At 40.5% G+C, this 24,284-nt stretch overlaps 2 protein-coding genes across 4 annotated transcripts in view; one reads left to right on the plus strand and one right to left on the minus strand.

The window, feature by feature from the left end:
• The first annotated feature begins 279 nt into the window (after nucleotides 1–279).
• On the plus strand, nucleotides 280–3,174 carry LOC146481757 (uncharacterized). Its single transcript, XM_085107949.1, has 3 exons — nucleotides 280–412; nucleotides 1,939–2,024; nucleotides 2,133–3,174. The coding sequence occupies exons 1-3, from the start codon at nucleotides 281–283 to the stop codon at nucleotides 2,356–2,358; spliced, it is 444 nt and encodes a 147-aa protein (XP_084964075.1). The 5' UTR covers nucleotide 280; the 3' UTR covers nucleotides 2,359–3,174.
• An 834-nt stretch (nucleotides 3,175–4,008) lies between these two features.
• The window catches only part of LOC146481758 (uncharacterized), a 46,384-nt gene continuing 26,108 nt past the window's right edge, over nucleotides 4,009–24,284 (minus strand). For all 3 annotated transcript variants that reach the window (XM_085107812.1, XM_085107811.1, XM_085107810.1), the window contains exons 4-20: nucleotides 21,037–23,685; nucleotides 20,824–20,936; nucleotides 20,335–20,390; nucleotides 19,727–19,869; nucleotides 18,285–18,599; nucleotides 17,475–17,786; nucleotides 15,498–15,803; nucleotides 14,451–14,759; nucleotides 13,535–13,837; nucleotides 12,404–12,715; nucleotides 10,543–11,006; nucleotides 9,642–9,736; nucleotides 9,024–9,180; nucleotides 8,389–8,458; nucleotides 7,358–7,629; nucleotides 6,432–6,603; nucleotides 4,009–5,144 (exon numbers count right to left, since the gene is read on the minus strand). In XM_085107812.1, the coding sequence (XP_084963938.1) occupies nucleotides 4,798–5,144; nucleotides 6,432–6,603; nucleotides 7,358–7,629; nucleotides 8,389–8,458; nucleotides 9,024–9,180; nucleotides 9,642–9,736; nucleotides 10,543–11,006; nucleotides 12,404–12,715; nucleotides 13,535–13,837; nucleotides 14,451–14,759; nucleotides 15,498–15,803; nucleotides 17,475–17,786; nucleotides 18,285–18,599; nucleotides 19,727–19,869; nucleotides 20,335–20,390; nucleotides 20,824–20,936; nucleotides 21,037–23,685 (6,395 nt within the window). In that variant the 3' untranslated portion in view covers nucleotides 4,009–4,797. The remainder of the gene's footprint in view (nucleotides 5,145–6,431; nucleotides 6,604–7,357; nucleotides 7,630–8,388; nucleotides 8,459–9,023; nucleotides 9,181–9,641; nucleotides 9,737–10,542; nucleotides 11,007–12,403; nucleotides 12,716–13,534; nucleotides 13,838–14,450; nucleotides 14,760–15,497; nucleotides 15,804–17,474; nucleotides 17,787–18,284; nucleotides 18,600–19,726; nucleotides 19,870–20,334; nucleotides 20,391–20,823; nucleotides 20,937–21,036; nucleotides 23,686–24,284) is intronic.

The raw sequence follows: 24,284 nt of genomic DNA on the forward strand, positions 1-24,284 counted from the left end.
AAAATTATCCACCCTTAGAACAACTGGGACCTGATTTCCTTTTTCAGAGTATGCCTGTGTCACTCGCTGAATATTTCATCATTCTCACAAAATATCTCATGGGCCATCGCACATATCTGCGAGCAACCGTAAATCTACACCCCTCCACCCATGACAAAACGACAACAATGTATGACGAATAATTAGAAAAAATGCTTCAATCTTTGTTGTTTGGAGCCATAGGGAACTAAAATAAAAACCTGGTGTTCCTGTTGTTTCGTCGGAATAGACTGGGCTCGCTATGTCATGTAACATACATGAAAAGTCTCGTTTCCAAAACAACCAGTCAAAACAAAAGATGGCGGAGGATGAGAAAAAAGGCGACAATTTGAGACAGTTTGTTGAGGATGCATGTAAAAGACAAGCACTCGAAGTGAGTGGGTATTTAATGTCGTATACGTAGGCTAAACTATACAGTGATGCACCACCTTTCAAGATATACAGTTAAACGTTTACAGGTATTTACGTTGACATGTAAGCTTAAGTTTTAAGCTTATATCGCCCTGCAGGTTTACATGCCCCACTTGTGACGAGGTGCAGATGGAAATAGTTGAAGTTTGTGAGCTTTTATTCCTTATTAGAGCTATAAAACCATAAAAATTTCTTGGCCATGTTTGCAAAAACTGAGATATACTGGAAATCAAAGTGAACTTTGCAAATGCTTGTAAGATAAATAACTACTAATAATCTTAGCAGAAGGATAAGAAAAATTGAGTGTGAATTACCAGCATGATGTGGCAAAGCTTTGGATCTTCTTCAGCTTATTTCAGACTGGCTGCCACTCGGGTAAAACACAGACATGGCAACATGCATATTAATAGAACATGCAGTGCTGCTGAGCTTTTATGCCCATGATCATCAGGGCCCGGTTGTTCGAAAGCCGATTAATGCTAATCTACGATAAAAAATTAATCGAGGTTTTCATCTCGCTCATTAAAAATGGTTTTAAAAGCTAATTTTAAGCTAGCGGTAAAAAAAAGTTCAAGTCAAAACTGAGGAGCAAAAATCTTTTTGAAGAGTCTTCATTGATTAGTAATTAAGCTCAAATGAAAGTGCACGTTAACCCAGGATTAGCTTAATTGGGCTTTGAATGACGGCGCCCAGGGGGTTAAAGCAGGGCTGTCAACTCTCCCGGATAATCCGGGAGTCTCCAGATTTTGAACCGTATCTCCTGGTCTCCAGATTTATGTCTATAATCTCCAGATTTTGAGCCGTATGTTCTGGTCTCCAGATTTATGTCTGTAATCCCCGGGAAAATTGACGAAATTTGCTATTTGTGGTAGACTCACTCAAGTTTCTTACAAAAAAATTTGAAATGTTTAGTGTTGTTTCTGGGAGTGTTTAATTCCGCCCTCCGCCATTGAATCTGTGAATTTGGCCTTGATGCGACGCCTCTGTAAGGCGCTTTGCTATATGCTGGCCGAGGAAGTCATATTCTCCATATTTGAAGACGTGTGAGGTTTACAGCCCTTTTTTATTGCAAACAAAGTGTAAAACACATTTTGACTACTGAAAACACTGGGGCAACATTGCCTGAAGTAATTGAAGGCCATACAGTGTATGCAAAAGAATTCAGTGACGTTGAGATTAACAACTAAAAGCAATCTAAAATGCAATAGATAGGGTGGTTATGCACCAAGTGCCTCAATCATTGTAGTCTGTAATTTGCACTTTTAAAATGAAGTGAAACAAGGAATGACCCCATTAGAAGTATTATATTCTATATTTGAATATCTATGCGTATAAAGTTCAGCTTTCAAAAGCTGGTTTGGTTCAGCTAAGTTTCACTGATGAGACAACCAGAAACTCTGCCGTCTTCTCCCACTCCCCCCTCCTATTCCTGACCTAGATGGCTCAGCTGTTTACATTTTATTCACATTTGTATTTTAATGTTAACAGAAATCAGATGGTAATTCTGATGGTGAAGTCCTGGATGCAGAGAGAATGAACAGATTCTATCAACGAGCTCTCAATGAGAGTGAACGGTCTGTACCAAGTATATTATTAAGTGATGATCCCCTCGGAATATATTTTAGACATGTACTAAATCCTTATCCATTACCCCTCCCTCTCCTTTTCTACTCTCCCTTTAGAATGAGCAATGAAGTCACCAAATCACATTATCAACGAAAAGAACTTCACAGAGAGCTTGGCGGAGACATGTTTGAGAGCTGGACTCAAGATCATGCTCAGGAGGTTCTCAGCTCTCAGAGATATGAACTTTGGAGCAAGGAGGAAGAGAAGGCGAAAAAAGCTTTGCAGGAACTGGAAAAAACATCAATCTGTGATGATGATAGCAGTGATGATGCCTCACACTAAAGATCAGTGCCAATTTTACCATGACAATTTTTTTTTATTTATACAGATAGGGCATATTCTACTTATCCGTTATAGGTGGAGGATGTTCACCTCAAGATGGAGGGCACAGTTTTTCCCAGTACGGACTTACCTAGCCTAGTAAATGATGTTTTTATCTTTTTCCACAAGAACACGAGACCCAGGTCTTGCAACAAATCTGCCCGTGGTTCGCGGGCAAGATCGAAAAAATTCTGCCAGCTGCTGGGACTTATTAGATTGCATGATTTAAAGAATTCCGCTGAGCAAAAAAATAATACACAATATTGTATTTATTATTCCTGTTTTACCCACTTGCCGGGGCTGTAATCTTGAAAATTGTCATGGGGGAGGGGGTCAGGGTGCAATCCCTTGTGTCACCTGTATAAGTATGTAGTCCACCACAAAAGGTGTGGTTCTTAGCCTTACTGGTCTGAAGATGGGCATGATTTTGCCATTTGCAGGGGCCAATTTAGTAAAGCATTTATACTTGTAACTGACGGTAACAATCCTGGCCCTTGTTATAACATGCTTAGCAAAAAGTGAGTCTCCTAAGCATTGTTGAAGTCTATAACAATGATTGTTGAACTCGCTTTTGGACTGTTCATTGAGTTTCTTTTCATTTGCACATGTAAAAACAACAGCCCAGCTTGTAAGCTACAAGCATAAAATTTTTAATGAGTTGATCTCTAGTCTAAAATTGGGTGTGTGTTTTTAGGGCAGTAGGAGAGCACAGAATTCAAACATGCATATTTACTTGTTTTTGTCCAATTTGTTGTGATAAAGCTCAATTTACCAGTACAGTGCAGCTCTAAAAATGGGTATTGAAAAATAACACATTTCTGGCTGATATAAGGTACATGTAAGGGTTTGGAGAAAAGGTGGCACACCCCTTACCAAAGAATCTGAGCAGTACTCCCCCTCCCTCCCCACCCCAGGAAATTGCACTCTCCAGGGTCTCTTTATCCCCCGCTTCCGCAACATATTCCCTCCCCCTCTAAAGTCATGGTCAGACTAGTCAAAGATGGTGAAGGAGATTCTTGATTCCTTTCATTCCTAAAGGAGCTGATGACTAGATTGCCAATTCTCATCAGGCCTATTTAATTACTTGACGTCAGTTTTTTTCTTTTGATGCACTTTGATATAATAATGTACTAAATGCGTTACAAAGCAAGTATTCAGGATTTTACAACTGCTGCATTTCAATTATACCTTTTAGAGCAATATTCTTTTCGATTCGTCTCTCTGGTTACTACAATCCCGGCAATGAAATTGGCCGGCATTCTTCCAAATATCTTTGACACGCATAGCAAAACAGAGCTGGCACGAAACTACGAGTTCTTGATTTGACACCACAGAGCGACCAGTCCCATGCGTGAACCAAAATGGCATCATTTTTCCACCGATTTTTTGTACTTAAACTGGCCACAGAAAATCGGGCTTTTACCAAACCAAATCAAAAAATGTTTTCGAAGAAATCCTGCAAGCGATAAGACGATTTATTTAATCGAAACATGTTTGGAGGGGGGGGGGGGTGGGGTTAAAGTGCAACTATCCCCTTTTTTGTCCGGTGCCATCAGGAATCAATTCTAGAGAATATCAAAGGAATGTTAAAGGACTTGAATACAAACAGTGCTCTATAAATTTTTATTGTTTATTTTCTTTATTCGTTGGTACAAAAATAATGTTTTACATTTAAAAAAAAACTTAACTAAAGTTACAATAGTAAAAACATATAAAATGATAATAACTTGTTGAGTGAGTTAAGTATTAATAGAACGCATGGAACGATACACAAGTAGTGGTATAGAATTCAGTAAAGTTAAAATTGCTTATGAACTATCGTTTCTTTGAAACGTAATTCTGAAATTTAATATTTTTTCCTTTGTTGTGACTGGTGAGAAGCCACAACTTGACCTCAAAAACAAAATGCAAAAAAAAAAAAAAAATTAAATGGTGTGTTCATGCACATTGCAATCTTTCGCAAATTCCGTTCGCCAGCCTCGTTTCCAGGTTCTGAAGAGGAATGACCCTGAGAACGAGGTTGTTCCTTTACCTGCATAAGTCCCTGCGTGGCAGTTGTTTCCTTTCTTTGTGCGCGGGAGGCTCACCAAGACATGGAGCGAGAAAAGGAGGATATTCGTGCCGTTGTCACTGAAGAAGATGGAGATGGATTGGATATGTGCTTCGAAAGGATAACACCAACATAGCTAATATTGCAATGCGCTTGACACCTGAAGGTGAACGTAACAGAGGGCGCCCAAAAGCAACATGCCGCAGAACTGTGGAACTCAATCACAGCTGGAGCACCACTGAGAAACTGGATAAAGATAGGCAGGGTCGGAGAGATTTCAGTGCTGTCCTATGTGCCACACCGTCATGATGGGCAGTAGGTAGTAAGTATATGAATTAACCCTAAAGCAACTATACCATGGTTTCAATTCCAGACTCGGCTGATTCTTTATGAGATGAATTCTGTTTTGCATGGCCATTTCTTTCCGAGCTGCTGCTGTTCTCTTGTGTTTTGGTCCCACCGAAAGTCAGAGCAAACAAGCTATCCCTACGAAATGTTCCCTTCTTTATCACCAAGCTTTCAGCTTGTTTTTTTAGTCTCGCAAGATGCAGGAGTTCCTTCTTGTGTTTTTCTCGCAGGGCCTGTATCCGGCGTGAACAGTTGATCTTGAATATGGTGACTATTCTAGACATCTCCTCCTTCAGCTCAGCCTTGTTCTTCAACAACTCGACATGTCTTGGAAGAGGATCGTCTTTAGCTGCAGAAAGAAATGATAAATTGTTAAAAAAATATTTTCTTTTTCTGCAAAAAGGACAATACCATACGGATTAAAAAAGTGCCGGAAGACTTTCGTTTGTTTGATCACATGAGTATTTCCTCAAGAAACTCTTAGTACAGCGTAACATGCAACACAACAGGAAAGTACTGTTCGGTAGCTTTCATTTGAATGGTCACACTTTAGGATTTCATCCACAGACTCAAAAGTTAAACCACCTTGCATAACATAATAAACAGCCCCACAGGAAAGTACTGTAGCTTTCATTTGAATGGTTACTCTCTAGAGTTTCATCAACAGAGTCAAAAGTTAGACCACCTTACAACATAATTTCCAACCCACTAAAATTGAAATCACGATGCCCCCTCCCCCCTTTCCAAAAGGTTCGTACAGCCCGTGTCTCATTATTACTATGTATCCCATGCCCTCTTAATTGAAGATCATTTCGATTCCAAATTTGATGCTCGATATCCCGGACTCCTGGTGGGGACGCGGAACTATGTTACTTATTAATAATGATAATTGAACTGAGTGGAGTGCAATTTGGTCTGAAATCATACGCGTGATTTCAAAATCGAACGAGCGCGCAGCGCGAGTTTGATTTGAAATCACAAGTATGTTTTCAGACCAAAATTGCCCGACACAAAGTTCAATTACCACTTTATTACACCTATTTTGAAATCACAGAGTATCATTGTCAATATTTATATTCTATTTTTGTTACTTCATTTCCTTTTTGATGGGCTAAAGAAAGGATGCGATTTAGAGCAAAAAATGGTGCAATTTGGGAATAAATCGCACTGTTGAGAGCCAATCAGATTGCAAGGATCACCAGTGATTTCAAAATGGGTGTAATAAATACCAATATACACCTGATTGAAAAGCGTTGTCAAGTAAAAGGTATAAACCATGAACGAAAGCACCCAACAGCTTTCTGGAAAACGTTTTGTCTAGAGCTTACTTGATCTATTCTTCCTTTTTAGAAATTGTGCGGTTTTAGGGCTTAAAAGTTACCAAATTGTCGCTGGCAAAGAAAAAACAGGAAATATGCCGATACTTTTTAGATCATCCCATAATTCCACCAGGTCGCATCGTTTATGATTCACACTTTGCACGCTGGGGCGTTTTTCAATCGAGTGTGATTTCATTTGTTATTCGAATGTAAGAATTTCTATCACTATCTCGTTAAGTGAACAAGTCTTTCAAAACTTCTAGTATAAAGTGGTTGACAGTTGTACTTGAAGACATGAAATGAAGTCACAAACACACCTTTTCTTCTAAACTTTATCCATCCCATTCTCTTTGCGAACTCGAACTTTGCTCCAACCAGCCACATGACGACAAGAAGAACGCCACACACGATCACTGATTTGACGTATGTTGGAAAATGAGGATCAAACAGACTACTGGAACGCTCCACAGCCATACTTTGAGGTGTAACCTGCGAGAAAATGACAACACTCTACATTAGTCAAGAACGATTTTTTTAATTCGTTTTGCTTTGTTGTTTTAGTATTTTCTAAGACATACCTCCACGTGCAGGAACCTGGGAAAAAACTGCTCTTTCTTTCAATGGCCACACGTTAGGATTTCATCCATGGATTCAAAAAAGACTTGGCTTTATACGCAATTAACAGGGTTTCCACGGTCAGGGTAAAACATTTCATTTCAAGGTCAGCGAAAAGTCAGGGAAATTCTAAATTCTGCCCATTAAATCAGTGAAAAGTCAGGAAATTTTATTTTTGTCTGGCCGCAAGGTTTGCAAAAAAGTGGTTTCCAAAAATATTTATGAAGAAGCTTCGTTGCCGACTATATTACCAAAGGACTTATCTTGGCTGGTCAGTGCCGGGAAATTGGTTTTGGTCAGTGAAAAAGTCAGGGAACTGTTTTTGTCCTGATGAGTCAGCAGACCTGCACCCCTCAAAATCTCTATTTCTACTGGACCCCGATAACCTGCAGCTGCATTGTTTTTTAGGGTTGGGAGCATTGTTCTGTTGTTCATTCTTTTGTCCTCTCGACCAACCATGTAAGACCTTGCAAACGGTGCAGGTCACCCCTGATGAATGGCAAACCTGAATTAAACAGGTCTGGAGAACACTATAATACTTTTGGCGAAACGAAACTGCGAAGTCTTTAGATCTGCTTATTCCTTTTTAATATAATTTACGATACATTTTATAAATTATGACAATTACCTCAATCCTCTCTGCATTCTCTTCCACAATCTTTGATATCTCAGAGCGCTGTTCGCTGACATATTCCTGGAAACACTTCTGAAGCTTTTTCGCTTCCCCGCCCAGGGCAGCGCCATAAGCAGCAGAGTAATCCAGCAACTTACTGATTCGGAGGTCACGTCGGTTGAATAGTTCTTTCTTGCTGCCGACCGTAAAGGCGTCAATAAGTATACCTTTGACTTCGCGATTTGTAAGGGCCTCGTATACCTCTTGGAGATTAGTGTATTCCTTGCCTGAGAAGAGAGAATGACTACAGATTAAATGTGCATTTACACTACAGTGAATTGAGTCCACCAGCGAGACGTTTTTTGACATGCACAAGTCAGATAGAAATCTCCGAAAAAGGGGCCGATTTGGATGATGTCTTCTACGATACATTTTATGCTGTACGGACCAGTTTTGATGCAAGGGGGCCTCCATTTGGTCTCGTACAACAACAGGAATAGACCAGGAAAGCGTCAACTTGGTGCTCTTGCACCGCAAGGATGAGTCGGCCAGAGCTATGTTTATCAGTATACAATGGTTGAAGACAAAGTTAAATGTTCTTGTTCTCCTTAAGACCTCGTTTGCCGGTAACGGTTGTATGCAAGTGTTTCCAGTATTTATTGGACATCAGTTGGCCTAAGATGCCCACAGTAGATGCGTTTCAAGTTCCTGCCAGATGGACGAAGATGCTACTCCAACTTAAGCAGGGGTGACACACTACCATCCGGGCAGATATATTTGAGCATAATCTACAGTCCTCCTTCTAAAGCATGCGTTTCCACAATAGCAAACATCTGTCATAACGTGTTTATCATTACCGACACCCATCAAGAGGAATCAGGTGAACACCAAGTGTGGAAAAGACTATGGTGTCACGTGCAAGTCAAGCAGATTCAACCTCATCCCCAGGGTCTCTCCGGTGGTGAAGTCCAAGATGGCGGCAGGCGAGCTTGAGATATAAAGGAGATAGAATGGACTGAAAGAACCATGTTACTATAGTAACTCACCGTTTGGATTGACTCGAGCGTTTTTTCTGATGGCCATTCGATAACTTGAGGAGTTTTGTATGGCAGCAATCTGAGACCAAAAAATAAGGCAACGCGAATCAATGATATGTGAGCAGTTTGATACGACAGCGACGCAACAAATGAGGAGCTGGAGACATAAAGGGCCTGGATCGAATTAAAGGTTGCATGATTTCTGGTTTTTACGGAAAATACGACCACACTCATGGAAAAAATGGTCCTGAGTTTCTCAAATGGAATGTAGTAGGCCGTCTGCCAAAATTGAGGGCAATAAGAAGAAGAAAGGAAAAAAATGACATTTTGGGTCTGCTCGTTGTTTTTGTTTGTTTGTTTTAATTCGAGAAACTTAGCCATGTTTACTCGCAGTTTGATTGTTTTTTTAATTATTATTATTATTTGTAAAAGCCAAACCCAGCCTAAATTCGTCATAGGTCTTTCATGACCCCTCTACCCTTCTATTGTGCCGAGAACATCCAGACAATGGGCCCTTTGTTAGCTTCTTAAACACCAGTAGCTGTATGGGCAAGAAATCTGAGTTTAAAGTTGTCGATACCAGGTAATTGATAGCTCAATGTTCTATATACCATTGTGAGAAAATGCAAAATAAGCTAGCAAACCTTGGTCCCATACAATGTCACATCTTTATCCAAGATCCTAGCGGTCAGCAGTGTTGTCATGGTAGAGTTAAAACACGTGATCAGAACCAAACCCATGAGAATCCATGATAGACAAATCAATCGACCAAAAGATGTCTTGGGGATTCGATCGCCGTACCTGGCAATAATTGATAAAAAAAATCACTAAAATACGGCAAAGCCCAAAGAAAAGGGGTTAGTAACAATGGACATTTCCGAGTTGCTTTGAACCTCATTGTGAAAAGCTTTGCACTGCCTCGCTTCCATAATGAGGTTCGCAGCAACTCGGAAATGGCCTGTTGAATCATCTTTTGCTTCGTCATAAATAAACCATACATCGGGCTTCAGCCACCGCTCTATTCTCTCAAGTTAACGAAAAACCGTTGACACTGCTGGAAAGAGCACCTTAAAAATTAGTGAAAAAACCAAGTGTGAGAGTGTTGTCTTTTAAAACAGCGAATATCTGGACTTTCGTGTGGAAACGAGGCAAGTTTGCCCTAGCTTCTTCATACAAATGTCTCCAAAAAATTCCTGGATTTACTGACTAAACTGTATCTCCGCTATTTTGTAAGTCAATTGGCGGCATTGCTAGCATCTTACCCAAGAGTAGTCATTGAAGCAAACGCCCACCACATCGCTTCCCAGCTCCCATGCAAAACGTTGTGAGGAAAATGACGTTCGTTGTAAGCTGTTTCCTGAAAAAACAAAAACGGGAATAAAGGTTTTAAAGAAGTCTGGAATGGTAGGTCATTGTCCGACCAAATTTGTACTTACTATCCGTACATATTAGTGAGCCATTTGAAAAGAAAAACAGTAACAACTTAAGAAGACGATGACGATTTCACCCACCTACCTACCTAACCTTCAGAAAAACGCCGTTGGTCGAATTTTGCTAATACTCTGTGTTTTGGCCTCCGTGCGTCGTTGCAGTTGTATGGATAGAGAAAAACATGAAATCCAAGAAGAACGGGGCAAATGCACGCTGTGAGAGGTAGCTACGCAAGCCAAGTGAGAGCTGTTGAGGAGTTCTTTCCTTTATAGTATTGTAATTATGAAAGTTGTTGAAAGCGTTGTTTTAAGTCTTTGGATGAAATGGTTAAATTAAGGAGTGATATTCAAACGGAAGCCCAGATCTTAGCCATACTTCAATGCTTTACTGCCCGTTTATTCAAGTTTTTTTCTTTTTTTTGTAATATGAGGTAATTTATTTTGCGCGTGGCCATTGCTGGCAGTAAAAGCCTAAAAGCCGGTTTAACCCTTTCAATCCCGTGATCTGAATGTTACTTCACATGGTCATGACTGACTGGCATACATCTTTTTAAAAGTTACGTCATGAATTTGGTGTTACATCATTGAACAACATCACCTAGCTGATGATTTTCTTTATTCTCATCACCTGTCTGGTTGACATTGTATTGATGATGTAAGGAGAATTACATATTGATCACTCCTAGGGGTGAAAAGGTTAAGGTGCTGTTCATGTTTCGCTAAGCGGACTTACCACAAACCACATAGCCAGACTAGACACCCACAGCATCGCAATAGACAGAAACAGAATAGGAAAGCAAAACGCCAGCGACCTCAGCAGCAGAGTGGCAGCAGTGCCTTTCTCGTCTCCAATTATGATCAGCGCCAGCCCAGGAGACTGGACAAACGGGACAAACCCGTAATTGTTAGAATACCGAGTCTGGTCCATAAACCCATAAACCGGAAAATGCAGCTCCGTTGTCTCCTCAAAATTTCTCTTGAAATCCAGAAGCCCGGATTTCCTCGCGGGTTGTCCCGTGGTTGTACTTTTGAAGTTTATCCGGGAGTTGCCGTGCTCTGTACAGTTCCCGCAGCAGGTGTGCACTGCTTGTTTGAGGATGGGTGTAACGATTCCACTCTTATTTGAATCTGGATAATCTACGTATGGTGGATTGATCCACCAGTTGGTGAAGATGGTGCTGTGGCAGTTGCAAGTTTCTGAAAAAAAAAACGAAGCAATGTTGATATGTATCGTTAAGCCTTCGGACTTGGGTTTGACTTAGGTGATCCTAAGACCTTCTGATTCCTAATCAGACCAATTAGTGAATAATCACCAGGCTCCATTGCGCAATGATGGAATTGTTTCTCCGTACTTTGCATCGGTTTGCAAAATTCTAGAGCTTGGCATGGTGTTTGTATTTTCTCCGCACCAGGAATCGTTCGCTGCAACGTATTGCTTCTGTAAATCGTTATTGGCTTATTCCTTTCTGTTGCGTTTGAGTCTACTTAAATTATTCAGGGTGTAATTATTACAGTTATTTTAAAATCGGTCAGTTAACACTGAATAAACTCTATTGTGCCCACTGGCACAGCGACCGAAAACGCACGTACGCACGTGCGTACCTCGAAAATCTAAAAAAATATATTTTATTTATCTATTTATTTATTTATTTATTTATTTATTTATTTATTTATTTATTTATTTATTTATTTATTTATTTATTTATTTATTTATTTATTTGACTTATTTATGAAAACGAAAACGAAAAGCGACTTATACGCATAGTTTTCTCTTATTATTGCTGCTATTTTACGAAAAGAAAACTGTGTGAATATTGCACTATTCATTTTAATATGAGAGTTCAAAACCCAGTCATCGCAAGGCTGCGCTGCCGAACGCAGTTTTAGCAGCATAAAGAGACTGAAAACTCCTCTTCGAAGCACTATGAGTGAGGAGAGGCTGTCCTCTTTGGCAATACTCCACATACACAGGCACAAGAATGTGGATATTGACAATCTAGTGTCCGGATTTTCCTGTCGTAAAGGGAGACTTCTCGCCCTTTTTCTGTAGCCACATTTACAGTTTATAATACACAAGTCTAATATACACTTATCATCAGTAGTACCAAAGCTTGACAAATAAACAACAAAGTTACTGAATAGTTAACGTTTTTTCATGCTTTGATTTGTGAAACCTCTCCCTGGAAAAAATAGGAAATGGCATTTCCGAGGCCCTTAAAATAAAAACTTTCTGAGGGAGCATGCCCCCATGCCCCCCTTGAGGCTCGCACCTTCGGCGCTCGTTTCACTACGCCCTGCTGTGCGTATCTAAACGGAAAACCACGCTGCGCCTCTGGTGCCTATGAATATATGAAACATTTATTTGAACTGCGAGTGAAAGATTGGATAGAAGAACTGACCCTCAAAGCCTGAAAGAGATTTAAGCTCGAAAGGGATTCAAACCCATTGCTTCTGCGATGCGGTGCAGTGCTCTACCAACAGCTATCAAGCCAACTAGGAGCTGGTTATATTGTGAGTTCGTAATATACCCTTGAAGGATGAATATTTGCTTATGAATGTATGAAACATATATTTGAAGTGTTGATCCTGGTTACCTGCTCTTATGGCTTTACTCTTTACGCCATCTCCTTTGACTGTGAAGGCCAGTACTCCAATCTCGTATCTCGTGAATGCATTCAAATTCTCAAGCACAGTTGACAGCGTCGATGAATTCACTACCACTTCTTTAGTTTCCAGGTCCTCCTCGAGTTTCACATTTGCTATTGCTATCGCCTTGTAAAGAACTTTGTAACCACGTAGTATGCCGTGAACGTAGAAGTTGTCGGGGATTGGGTTCCACTGGACGATAATTCTGGTCGGGCTTGTCTTATTCAGGGCTTGAACTTTGACCGGGGGCTGACTGGGAACTAATAAAAGAAATAAAAAAGATGATACGATCTTGTAAAGCGCAGACAATGAGTGAAAGATTTCCGACATCATCAGGCTTAGATGAAACTAAGCTCATTTTAAATTTAGAACTGAGTATACTTAAATTAAAATGCGTGTCGGCTTTTAAGTAAATATGCGTACTTGAACTTGAACAAAAAGGAAAAAGATTCTCAACAATAACTTGAAATTATTTTGTGTTCATAATTTACATTATTTTATTCTTACTTCTTCAAAGCCTTTTTTGTAACTAGTCCAATACCTCCTTTTAGAGAATATGGCGCAGTAAAGAGACATTGTTAGCATTACTCACTCGGTTACAGGTTTTTAACTCGTGATGCACTCGAATGTTTTTCGCGTGAACTATTACTTTTAGCCACTTTTCAATGCATTATATGCAGTAAACATAGATGGAATTTTTGGAGCCTTGCCTCCTTTCCGCTTATAAATGAAAAGTGTCCGCTTAACACAGGTTTGACTATAGGAGTTAACTCATAGAGCGGTTTCCAATTGAGTGTCGTAAAACCAAAACCAAAGTAATTACTGTAGCCAATCGCAACAGATGTAAACAACACAACGAACCAATCAGAATTCGAAGCAAATACATGTAATTGGCGCCAAGCGCGGAAAAACGCGTGCGGCGAAAACGTGATTGGTTTTGGTTTGGATTCTCATTGGTTGAGAAAGTGGCGCAAATTTTGTTAACCAACCACAGAGCGTAGCAATAATGTAAAACCAAAGCAAACGCGAAATTACTTTCGACGCTCAATTGAAAACCGCTCTAATAGATGACAACTTACTGAATTCATCTGTCGAGACTACTGTTTCCTCACTAACACTCCCTTCGCCGGCAGCTGTAAATCCAAGAACTTGTATTTTATATTTCGTGTAGATCCACAGATCCTTCAGATGAACGTGATGTACATCAGGACCAGTTTGTCTTTTCTCGTGCGTGTCACGTGATTCGTTGAATCGCCAGAAGAGCACTCTGTATCCCAATAGTTCTCCATTAATATGTTCACGTGGTATTCCGGTCCATTCTATTAACAGGCTGGTGTGGCTTGTGTTCCGAGCCTTCACTGAGATCGCGGGTTTACTGGGAACTAAAGAGCATTAAAATGGTTTGTTTCAAAACTACAGGGATCTCCATTTTAAATGTCGTTCTCTGCTTTCCCGTATTACGTCATGGACTTTTGGCCATTTCAACCCCAATATCAATGTGTATATTCTCCTCACTGTCCTCCATATATTTCTTATGTTACTAGTTGGGAGAATTTGTCTAAAAATCAAGACATTTCATCTTTGGTGATTATTTCCTTTATTCTCCTGACTTAAGTGTTTAATCAAGCAGTGACATTGTAAGGAGAAATTACATATTGGTCACCACTAGAGCTTAAAGGGTTAAAGGGATATTTGTGTAAGCTAGAACATTCTGTTCTATCTGGATTCTCTGGCTGACTATTTGTGAAGGGAGTCTTATTCCCCAAATTCTGATCTACTGTTGGCTTTTGTGACGTCATCTGGTCTTATTTCGTTCAGTGAATGACATTTTAACTCTCCGTAAAGAAAGCAAATAGTTTCGCCGTGATAAGCAAGTTTTGAGGCTAAAGTATACTAACGAAAAACGAGAACTCTTGTTTTACATCACAATTTAATCCGCATTTCCTAATGACGTGGCCATTGGTTGCTATAGAAACATGCGAACACGTCACCTACCATCTTCACTTGTTCGAATCTCTAGGTCTAGTTGTTGTGGAGGATAAGGTCCCAGGCCTTTGCTGGTAAACCCGGCCACTCTTATGATGTACCAAGTGTATTTCCTCAAGTTTACAAGTGTTGTTGATGACCTTGTACTTTCAACAGTTACCGTCTGGGGCTGCTGAGGAAATTTTCTTCGGGCGTAAGAAATTTTGTATCCCAGGAGAATACCATTTCTGTGTTGCTGTGGGATGTGTTGCCACTCAACGAACAGTGAGGTGGAGCTTTTGTTGAAACCGGTGACGTTGGCAGGGTAGGCATCTGGTACTACAGGAAACATCAAATAGTGTTATGGCTGAACTCTTATGTCTCAGTGATACAAACGATCAAAATTTGGCTTCACGGGCCTTTTAGATGGTAAGTTCACAGCCTTTGAAACAAAAATTAGTTTTACTCTTAAAAAAGTCATCTGGTTTGCGTCCAGCTGGAACGTTTTTGGCCCACGATTTTGGAGGGACAACGTTTTTTACTGAACCTTCGTCTTAGTGACACGTCAGAGGTGACGTTCCCCTGTTGTTGGGCTTGGTAAGCAGTACTTTCCTGTGGTGCTGTTTGTTATGCTGTACAAGGTTGTTCTAACTTTTGAGTCTGTGGATGAAATCCTCAAGTGTGACCGTTCAAATGGAAGCTGCTGAGCAGTACTTTTCTGTGGTGCTGTTTATTATGTTGTACAAGGTGGTTCTAACTTTTGAGTCTGTGGATGAAATCATAAAGTGTGACCATTCAAATGAAAGCTACTGAGCAGTACATTCGTGTGGTGATGTTTATTATGCTATACAAGGTGGTTCTAACTTTTGAGTTTGTGGATGAAATCCTAAAATGTAACTACTAAAATGAAAGCTACTGGGCAGTACTTTCCCGTAGCGCTGTTTGTTATGCTGTTCTAGGGGATGTTAACTTTTTTTTGTCTGGGGATGAAATCCTAAAGTGCAGAACTTTTCTGTGGCATTACCCGTTCTTCAGTGCCTTAGGAAGTTAACTTTATTTTAGCATAAGCAATCTTACTGTCTTCCGCTGTAGTGATAGCTACACTCTTGCTTTCAACTCCACTTCCCTTGCTTGTAAACCCCTCAACCGACACCATATACTTTGTGTACTTGCGCAAATTGGTGATAACCGCAGAAGTCGTTGACTGACTGACGGTAGTTTCATTCCATGGTCTTTTGTTAGCACGATCCGTTGCTATGAAAGATATCTTGTAACCAATGAGAATTCCGTGAACGTAACGTGGAGGAATATGGCTCCATCGGACTTCAATGCTTGTTGATGTGAGGTTGTTGCCGGTGACGTTAGCTGGAGGTCTACTGGGAACTAAAGTTAAAATTGCATGTTTTAAAAATTACTTTACACAACGAATAGACATAATTCTTAATGCCACAAAAATGGTAGCCTATAAAAGTATAACTTTGCGTTTTAATTTTAACAACTGAAAGCAGTTATAGTTGTTGTAGATTAGGGAAGTTGTTGTAGCTTGGGGCGAGAAACAAGACCGACATCAAATCTTGTATATAACATGAAATTTACAAACCACGGATGAAACGCTGTCCACCGAAGTCTGCTCAAAGGATTCATATAGACACATTAGAGAGTTAACACTGGACTTTACAACATATTACGACTTTCTGTTTTAAACCTACTGGGAATCTATAAATCCACAATTCAATAAGAGGAACAAAACAATAACATTTGATGTAAATGGCAGATCACTTTCTGAAAGAAATTTTCTAATGCGACAGCAGCCAGTGTCTGTCTGTCTTTCTGTCTGCGTGGTTGGGAGTGTTTTTGTCAGTTTTTGTCTGCTTATTTGCTTAGATAACATTTAAAAAAGAAACCCAGTTTTCTTATACTAAACAAAGAGAATTCAGTCTCGGCTGGTAGTCCGGTAGTCACTGTATTTCTCGTATCTCTGCATTCGTATTTTTGTCATTTACAAAACAATCTGCTTCTCACTAAAGAAAAGGTATCCATTTATGTTGTCTATCTTTCTGCCTGCCTGCCTATCTGTGTTCTAGTTAAGCCTTCTTCTTATTCTTCAACTGCCTGTCTGTCAATCAAAACTTAATCTTCTTACCATAAAAAATACTAAAATTGCAGTCGGGAATGGACATACAGTTGAACCTCTCCACAACGGCCACCTTGGGGACAGAAGAAAGTGGCCGTTGTGGAGAGGTGGCCGTTATGGGGAGGTAGGGGTACAATATGACACCTTTTTTTCGGGAAGTACAACATGTTTATTGTGCCAATTAAGTTCATGCTTACTGTAGCCTATAATGGCAATCCAATCTTAAATAATATATACAGATAAAATACACAATAAAACATAAATGAATCAAAATGTTAACAAGACGAAACGAGCAAGGTTCGCAACATTCGCTGACCGCCTGTATTATTGTAGACAATTTATGCTTACTGCAGTATATAAATGGAACACAATCAAAATACGTATATCATTAAAATGGATACAGAAACGTAATGTTCCGAAGATAAATGTCGATTACTGCATCAACTTATAAAAAAAGGTTTTGTTTTTACAAAAAAGAGCTGACAGTGGCCGTTGTTGAGAGGTTATTTTGGCAGTTGGGGACGCACTTTAGTGGCCGTTGCCGTTGTAGGGAGGTGGCCGTCGTAGAGAGGTTTAAACAAGAGGTAATGTATGGACTGTCCGCCGGGACAAAAAAAAAGTGGCCGTTGTAGAGAGGTGGCCGTTGTGGAGAGGTGGCCGTTAGTGGAGGTTCGACTGTGATACAATCTTAAACGTGTTGGACTCTGAGTTGAAAAAAAAAAAACGTTAAAACACGACGTTTATCAAAAACTTATAAAAGACTTTTTGGCTGAAAATCTTCGGCCTTCTTCGGTTTCCGTTGATCCGACGAAGGCCGAAGATTCTCGGCCAAAATGTCTTTTATAATTTTTTGATAAACGTTGTGTTTTAACTTTTTTCAAGTCAGACTCCGACAAGTTTAAGATTGTATTTCTTCTTACCATCTTCATCTGTTGTCACAATCACAGCATCCGACATAGGCCCGTCACCTTTCACGGTGAAACCGCTCACTTGAATGCTGTAGTTTGTAAATTTAAGAAGACCTTGAATCTGAGTGGAAGCGCTACCCGCTCCAGTTGGGTGAACACCCGTGCTGACGTCACCAAATCCCTCAGGATCCAAGTTAGTGTAGTGTATGTGATAGCCGAGTAGGATTCCAGGGATGAACCGTTTGGGAATTGGAGACCATTCAACGTCAATAGCGGTGCTGCTTTTGTTGCTAGCGTTAACATCCGATGGCGATAAGCTTGGTTCTGATAGAGAAATTAATGAGATGATAATTATGAATACGCACACTGGTCGATTGCTCTAACCACTTGGTAGACTTAACCACTAAGCATCAACTCGGTTCATTTGTGACAATATGTACTTTCAACTGTTAACTGCAGTGTCATCGAAAGGAACAAATTAACATGTTAATAACAGGGGAGGTGAGACAAAGCAACTGTTCCAAACTCTGGACGTAATTTGAAAGCGTGTGTTCTAATGCGTGCCTAGTCAATTGACGCCTGGTTTTACAAGTTATCAAACCAACTTAGTCTGTCATCTTTTTGTGCGATATTTTATTACTTTGGTTAGAAGTTTAAAAAGTTCGAGTGTGAATGTCTATAAACAAAACCGAGTCTTGCTTAATGTTTAATTCATTACAACTGTGTTGCGTTTTTGAGACTGCATGCTATAAATCTAAAGGATCTTACAACTACACCGATGTCACATGAACACATAGCGGACCTATTTTCAAGAACGCTTACTATCTTCGTCAGTCCTTGCTATCACTGGCATACTGTCCACGCCAACTCCTCGTCGATTAACTCCCGCCAGTCGAAAGTGATACTTTGTAAACTTTTTAAGTCCGGTCACATAAGCTGAAAGTTTTTCTCCATTCACAATTCTTTCCCAGAAACCTTTACTTTCTTTTAGGTCGTTTCTGTCTGCTTCAATGAAGGTAATTCTGTATTCCTGGATGGGTCCGTTGGAGTAGTTCACTGGGATGTGCTGCCATTTTAAGAGTATTGTAGTGGAGCTTGTGTTGGTGGCTGTGATGTTAACTGGAGCTATCACTGGAACTGGAATTCCAAAGCAAGATATCTTAGGTGACTGAAATCAGATGCGCGCTGGAAAAGAGCGTTTTGATTGGTGCTTGAATAGGCCCGCCCCCGAACCTACGAACTTCAGGGATGGATCGCTCATGAATTGATCTACTAAATTTGTGTTTTCGGGAGAGTCGCGAAAAAACAACTTCTGAGTAATGATAAAGCTTTTTCCCTCTATGACTGGGCCAAAACTTTTCGGTTCATATTTTTCGGAAGTGCATGAACATTTTTATTTCGCTTTGGTATTTAATATTATCCCTCGACTCGTTTGCTGCTGGTTCGTTAATGTTGTGTATTCAGCAAACGTAGAATTCATCCTGTACTGCAGCATCGAGGGAGCACCGCAAAAAAAAATAGACCTGGACATAAAATTTTGCAGCAGTGCATCAAACGTGGAGCGCAAATTTTCGTCGAGAAACAGTACCACACAAATGAAAGCTTCTGAGCAGTACTTTCCTGTGGTGCTGTTTATTATGCTGTACAAGGTGATTTTAACTTTTGAGTCTGTGGCTGAAATCCTAAAGTACGACCATTCAAATGAAAGCTACTGAGCAGTACTTTGCTGTGGTGCTGTTTATTATGCTGTACAAGGTGATTCTAACTTTTGAGTCTGTGGATGAAATCCTAAAGTGTGACCAATCAAATGAAAGCTACTGAGCAATACTTTCCTGTGGTGCTGTTCATTATGCTCTACAAGGTGGTTCTAACTTTTGAGTCTGTGGATGAAATCCTAAAGTGTGACCATTCAAATAAAAGCTACTGAGCAGTACTTTCCTGGGGTACTGTTTAGTATACTATAAAAGATGGTTCTAGCTTCTGTTCTGAGTCTGTGGATGAGATCGTCTGGTGTGACCATTCATATGAAAGCTATTGAGCGGTGCTTTCCTGTGGTGCTGTTTATTATGATGTACAAGGTGGTTCTAATGTTTGAGTCTGTAGATGAAATCCTAAAGTGTAACCATTAAAGTGGAAGCTATCGAACACTACTTTATGATGGTACCGTTTGTTTCTAGTATGATATCTTGCCGAAGCAAAAACTTTGATATTTGTTTTCAAGTATTGAACTCGAGATATAGGAAAAAATTAGGATCATTTCTTACCATCAGGTGAGGTGAAATTTACTGGTGAGACCGGCAACTCCTCTATTTTCCCATCCATATAAATAGCGTCCTGAAGCTTGGTGATGCCTTGGTAGTGATGGTGAAATAGACTGACTGAAAACTCTGCAATAACGCTTCCCTTCCTTCAAGAGAAAATCAAAAGTCAATGAGTGTCAGGAAGAAGGATATTAAACAAGAGGATAAATTTTGCAATTATTTACCAAAGGAATACTCCCTTGAGGAGGCTCCCAAAGATGGCTTCCTCGTAGTTCCGATCTCTTTCAATGGTTTTTTGGAGGGTTAAGAACTGGACAGCCAAGAACTAAGCCACGGAACACGGTGAGAACAGGAAAAAACCCAACCCACTTAATATGTCGTCGAGTTTGAGTTTCGTAGGATTCCAGTAACTATTGGTGGAAAAACCCATCATTCTAGAATTAAGTTTTGAAAAGACTCCCCTTGGACCAGTAACATGCTTGGGGTAAAAACACTGACGTAAAATCCTTGGAGAAACATCCCTGGGGTAGCAGTCTTGTCTATCACATCTGGGAAACACCCCTGGGGTAATATTCTCCGCCTTCCCTAAGAAGACAGTTAGTACAACTTACTTGAAGTTAATATTATTTACACCAGAAACAGCATTTTCTCCCATAATTCCTTTAACCTACAAGACAAAAAATATTATGGTTTGACTAAATACGAAAAATAGGTAAGTAATACGTAAATGTACCTATTGCGCGTGCACCTTTTGGTTAAATTTGGGTCTCAAGAATGTATTGTATTTGGAATGCTTTTGAAAACTTGGTACTTTTATGCCCGTTAACGTTACACAGCGAGCGAACTTTTCAGTTCTCATTGATATCATTTTATCGTTGCTTCATACTACTATTAAAAGCAAGGCGTCTTAAAACACCGGGCGTTTGTGGGCTCCCGGTAAATGGGTAATTTCACATTTACCTATCTTTTTAAAGCTTAACGCCTTCGTTTAAGTAGCGAACCCAGACGACTATTCTTCTAGAATACGGGTTTATACCCTTGTAGAATATTTGAATGGCAAGTATCACTCTGTTGTTTACTTAACAAACTGGCTTACATACCCCAAACCGGATTTTCAACCTAAGGAAGTAAGCCCTTTGGTTATTGTGGCTTGTAGCCAGCCCGACATCCCACTTCTCTGACGTTAGGTTCACTGCCACGTTAAAGACTATATCTGGAGAGATAATGGGCAAAAAAGCAAGCGCAAGGTAAATAAAGTCACTTACACGTTGCCATGAAGTACTGGATGACCAAATAAAAGCGAATAAACCAACCTGGACAATTCTCAGTATTGCATTCTATTGACTCAGTATTTGGACCCAGGCCACTACAATTCCGTCCTCCATACGCAGGTGGTGGACTGGTGCAATTTCGTCTTCTTATGAGCATGCCTCCGCCGCAGGTGCGAGTACACGCCTCGAACTCAGACCACTCACTGTAGCCACCATGAACAGGGCATGGGAATGAGTTGCAAGGTTGGATTTGTGATGCAGGGCCAAGCCTTACGCAACCCTTCCCACCATGTTTCGGGGAAGGGTTGTTGCAAAGCCGCCATCGTTTCTGTTTTCCGCCATTACACGACCGCGTGCACCTGGAGAAGTCTGACCACGCACTGTAGCCTCCATCTATGGGGCAAGGTTTTAAATTACATTCCCTGACATCAACAGCCAAACCCAATCTGGAACAATTTCGACCGCCAAACTGTGGTAAAGGATCCGAACAGTTTCGCGTACGCTGTTGTGTACCTGTTCCACAACTCGTAGAACATTGGGTGAATTCAGACCACAGTGTATATCCACCATTTATAGGGCATGGATGGTCATTGCATGACTTCACATCTATAGCTGGTCCGATTATAGAGCAGTTCTTGCCACCGTGTAGAGGCGCAGGATTTGTACAGCTTCTAGTTCTATACATGGTGCCATTCCCACATGATTGGGTACAACGTGTGAAGTTTCCCCAAGCCGTGTAACCGCCGTGTAAAGGGCAGGGAAAAACGTTGCAAGGCCGGACGTCTACAGAAGGTCCTAATGAAGAACAGTTCCTTCCATTGTGTTGAGGTTCAGGGTCTGTACAACTTCTAGTTCGAGTTTTTGTACCATTACCGCAACTTTTGCTACAGCTACTAAAGTTTGACCAGGAAGAGTAATTGCCATGAATTGGACACGGAAATACATTACAGTTTCGTACCTCTATTACAGGACCTAACAAAGAACAATTTGTTCCACCGTGTTTTGGGAAAGGATTTGAACAATTTCGTGTTCTTGTTTTCGTACCGTTTCCGCAACTTTTACTACAGACGCTGAAGATTGACCACGAAGAAAAATTACCGTGGACTGGACAAGGAAATTCGTTACAACTTCTTATCTCTTTCGAAGGTCCCAGCAGAGAGCAGTTTTTACCGCCATGTTTGGGAACAGGATTTGAACAATTCCGCAATCGTTCCGTTGTCCCATTACCACAAGTTTTACTACAAATGCTAAAATTAGACCAGAATGAGTAGTTCCCGTTAATCGGACAAGGAAATACGTTGCACTGTCTAACTTCTTCCGCAGGCCCTAACAACGAACAGTCGTTGCCTCCAGGTTCAGGAACGGGGTTGGTACAATTTCGCGTTCTTTTCTTCGTGCCTGAATCGCACGTTTTACTGCAAGTACTAAACGCCGACCATTGAGTATAGTCCCCATTAACCGGACATGGGAGCACATTACACACTTGAAACTCGATCTGTTCTCCTGTGCAGTCATGTCCGCCGTGCATTGGCTCTGGATTAGTACAGTGCCGCGTCCTGTTCCTCAAACCAACTCCACATGGCCTTGAGCACTCACTAAAATTCGACCACTCGCTAAATCCTCCATGTACAGGACAGTGACGCGAAAAACAGGGCATTATTTCCACAGGCAATCCAAGATGCGAACAATTGTTACCTCCGTATTGAGGTTTTGGATTAGTACAATAACGTGTTCTACTCATCTTTCCTGTTCCGCATGTTTTTGAGCAAGCGCTGAAATTTGTCCATTGTGTATAACCGCCATTTATTGGGCAATGTTGGGTATTACATTGTTGTATTTCTGTATTTGTTCCTAAACTCGAACAGTCTTTTCCACCGTGCTGTGGTGAAGGATTTGAACAATTTCTAGTTCTATTTTGAGTACCATTTCCACAAGATTTTGTACATTCGCTAAATTCTGTCCATTCACTAAAGCCGCCATGAATGGGGCATAAATTCGTGTTACAAATTTCAACTTCTACACTTTGTCCTAAGTGTGAGCAATATCTCCCTCCGTGTCTAGGTTGCGGATTGGAGCAATTTCTAGTTCTTTGTCGTGTACCATTTCCACAGGACACTGTGCATTTAGTGAACTTTGTCCATAAGCTATAACCTCCGTGTATAGGACAAGGATGTGTGTTACATTCTTTTTCTTCAAGTGCTAATCCCAAATTTGAGCAATTTCGCCCTCCATGTTTAGGCTTGGGGTTCGAGCAACTTCTAGTTCTTTGTCGTTTACCATTTCCACAGGACACTGTGCATTTAGTGAAATCTGTCCATACGCTATAACCTCCGTGTATAGGACAAGGATGTGCGTTACATTCTTTTTCTTCAAGTGCTAATCCCAAACTTGAGCAGTTTCGCCCTCCATGTTTAGGCTCGGGGTTCGAGCAGTTTCGAGTTCTTCTTTTACATCCAGTCTCGCAGGATTTGCTACATGTACTAAATGCAGACCATTCTGAAAAATTGCCGTGTATCGGACAGTCCATTAGAAAGCAAGGTTTGGTCTCTTCAGAAGCACCCAAAGCGGAACAATTTTTACCGCGGTTTTTCGGTGGGGGACTGGTACAGGCTCTGGTGCGTTTCGTCGTGCCATTGCCACATGTCACTGAGCATGCGCTGAAATCAGACCATTCACTGTAGTTTCCATTAACTGAAACAAAAGGACAGTTAATTTTAATTGGTTACTCTGCTGGCCTTTCTCAAGGGGAATCTGAACACTGTAACAATTTCATTTAACTCTGAAGGAGAAAATCTGGAAAATAGAAGACGAAATACTTGCTGAAAATACTAATTTGATATTTGTAATGTACGTGTTTTAGCCACGTCATTGCACGCTTGTTTGTTTCAACTTCGAGCGGTTTGAGGTCTCATTGGATGACTAGCTTTACGAAAATGGGCATTTTAAAGCTAGATAACACTCTTAACGGTTTTTTATTCGCGTTGTTAAACACACTAAACAGTTTACGGCACGTCACTAAAATCGACCAACCAATCATATTTCAAATTAAATATCCTGAGTACCGTAATTTCGGTCCGCAGACATTTTCTGTTCCGAGCGACGATCGTTTTGTTGAGAGAAAGCTCGCTTATGAAGTCAACTTTTATCATCTGAAATGTTCCAGTTTCAGTTGAGGTATGTTGGGTCACTTGACGCATTTTGACATACCATAGCCAAGCGAGAATGCTAAAGGGATTATAAGAGTTCATATAACACGAATTTGAGTGGAATAACTGTTTTAAAAGAAAAGA

This window comes from Pavona decussata, unplaced genomic scaffold, assembly GCF_977016875.1.
Source record: "Pavona decussata unplaced genomic scaffold, jaPavDecu1.1 SCAFFOLD_48, whole genome shotgun sequence".
Taxonomy (NCBI): Eukaryota; Metazoa; Cnidaria; class Anthozoa; order Scleractinia; family Agariciidae; genus Pavona; species Pavona decussata.

Coding starts and splice junctions, on each gene's coding strand:
- LOC146481757 (XM_085107949.1), top strand. CDS start 281: ATGTCATGTAACATACATGAAAAGTCTCGTTTCCAAAACAACCAGTCA. Junction 413..1,938: donor GTAAAAGACAAGCACTCGAA/GTGAGTGGGTAT, acceptor TAATGTTAACAG/AAATCAGATGGTAATTCTGA. Junction 2,025..2,132: donor GCTCTCAATGAGAGTGAACG/GTCTGTACCAAG, acceptor CTCTCCCTTTAG/AATGAGCAATGAAGTCACCA.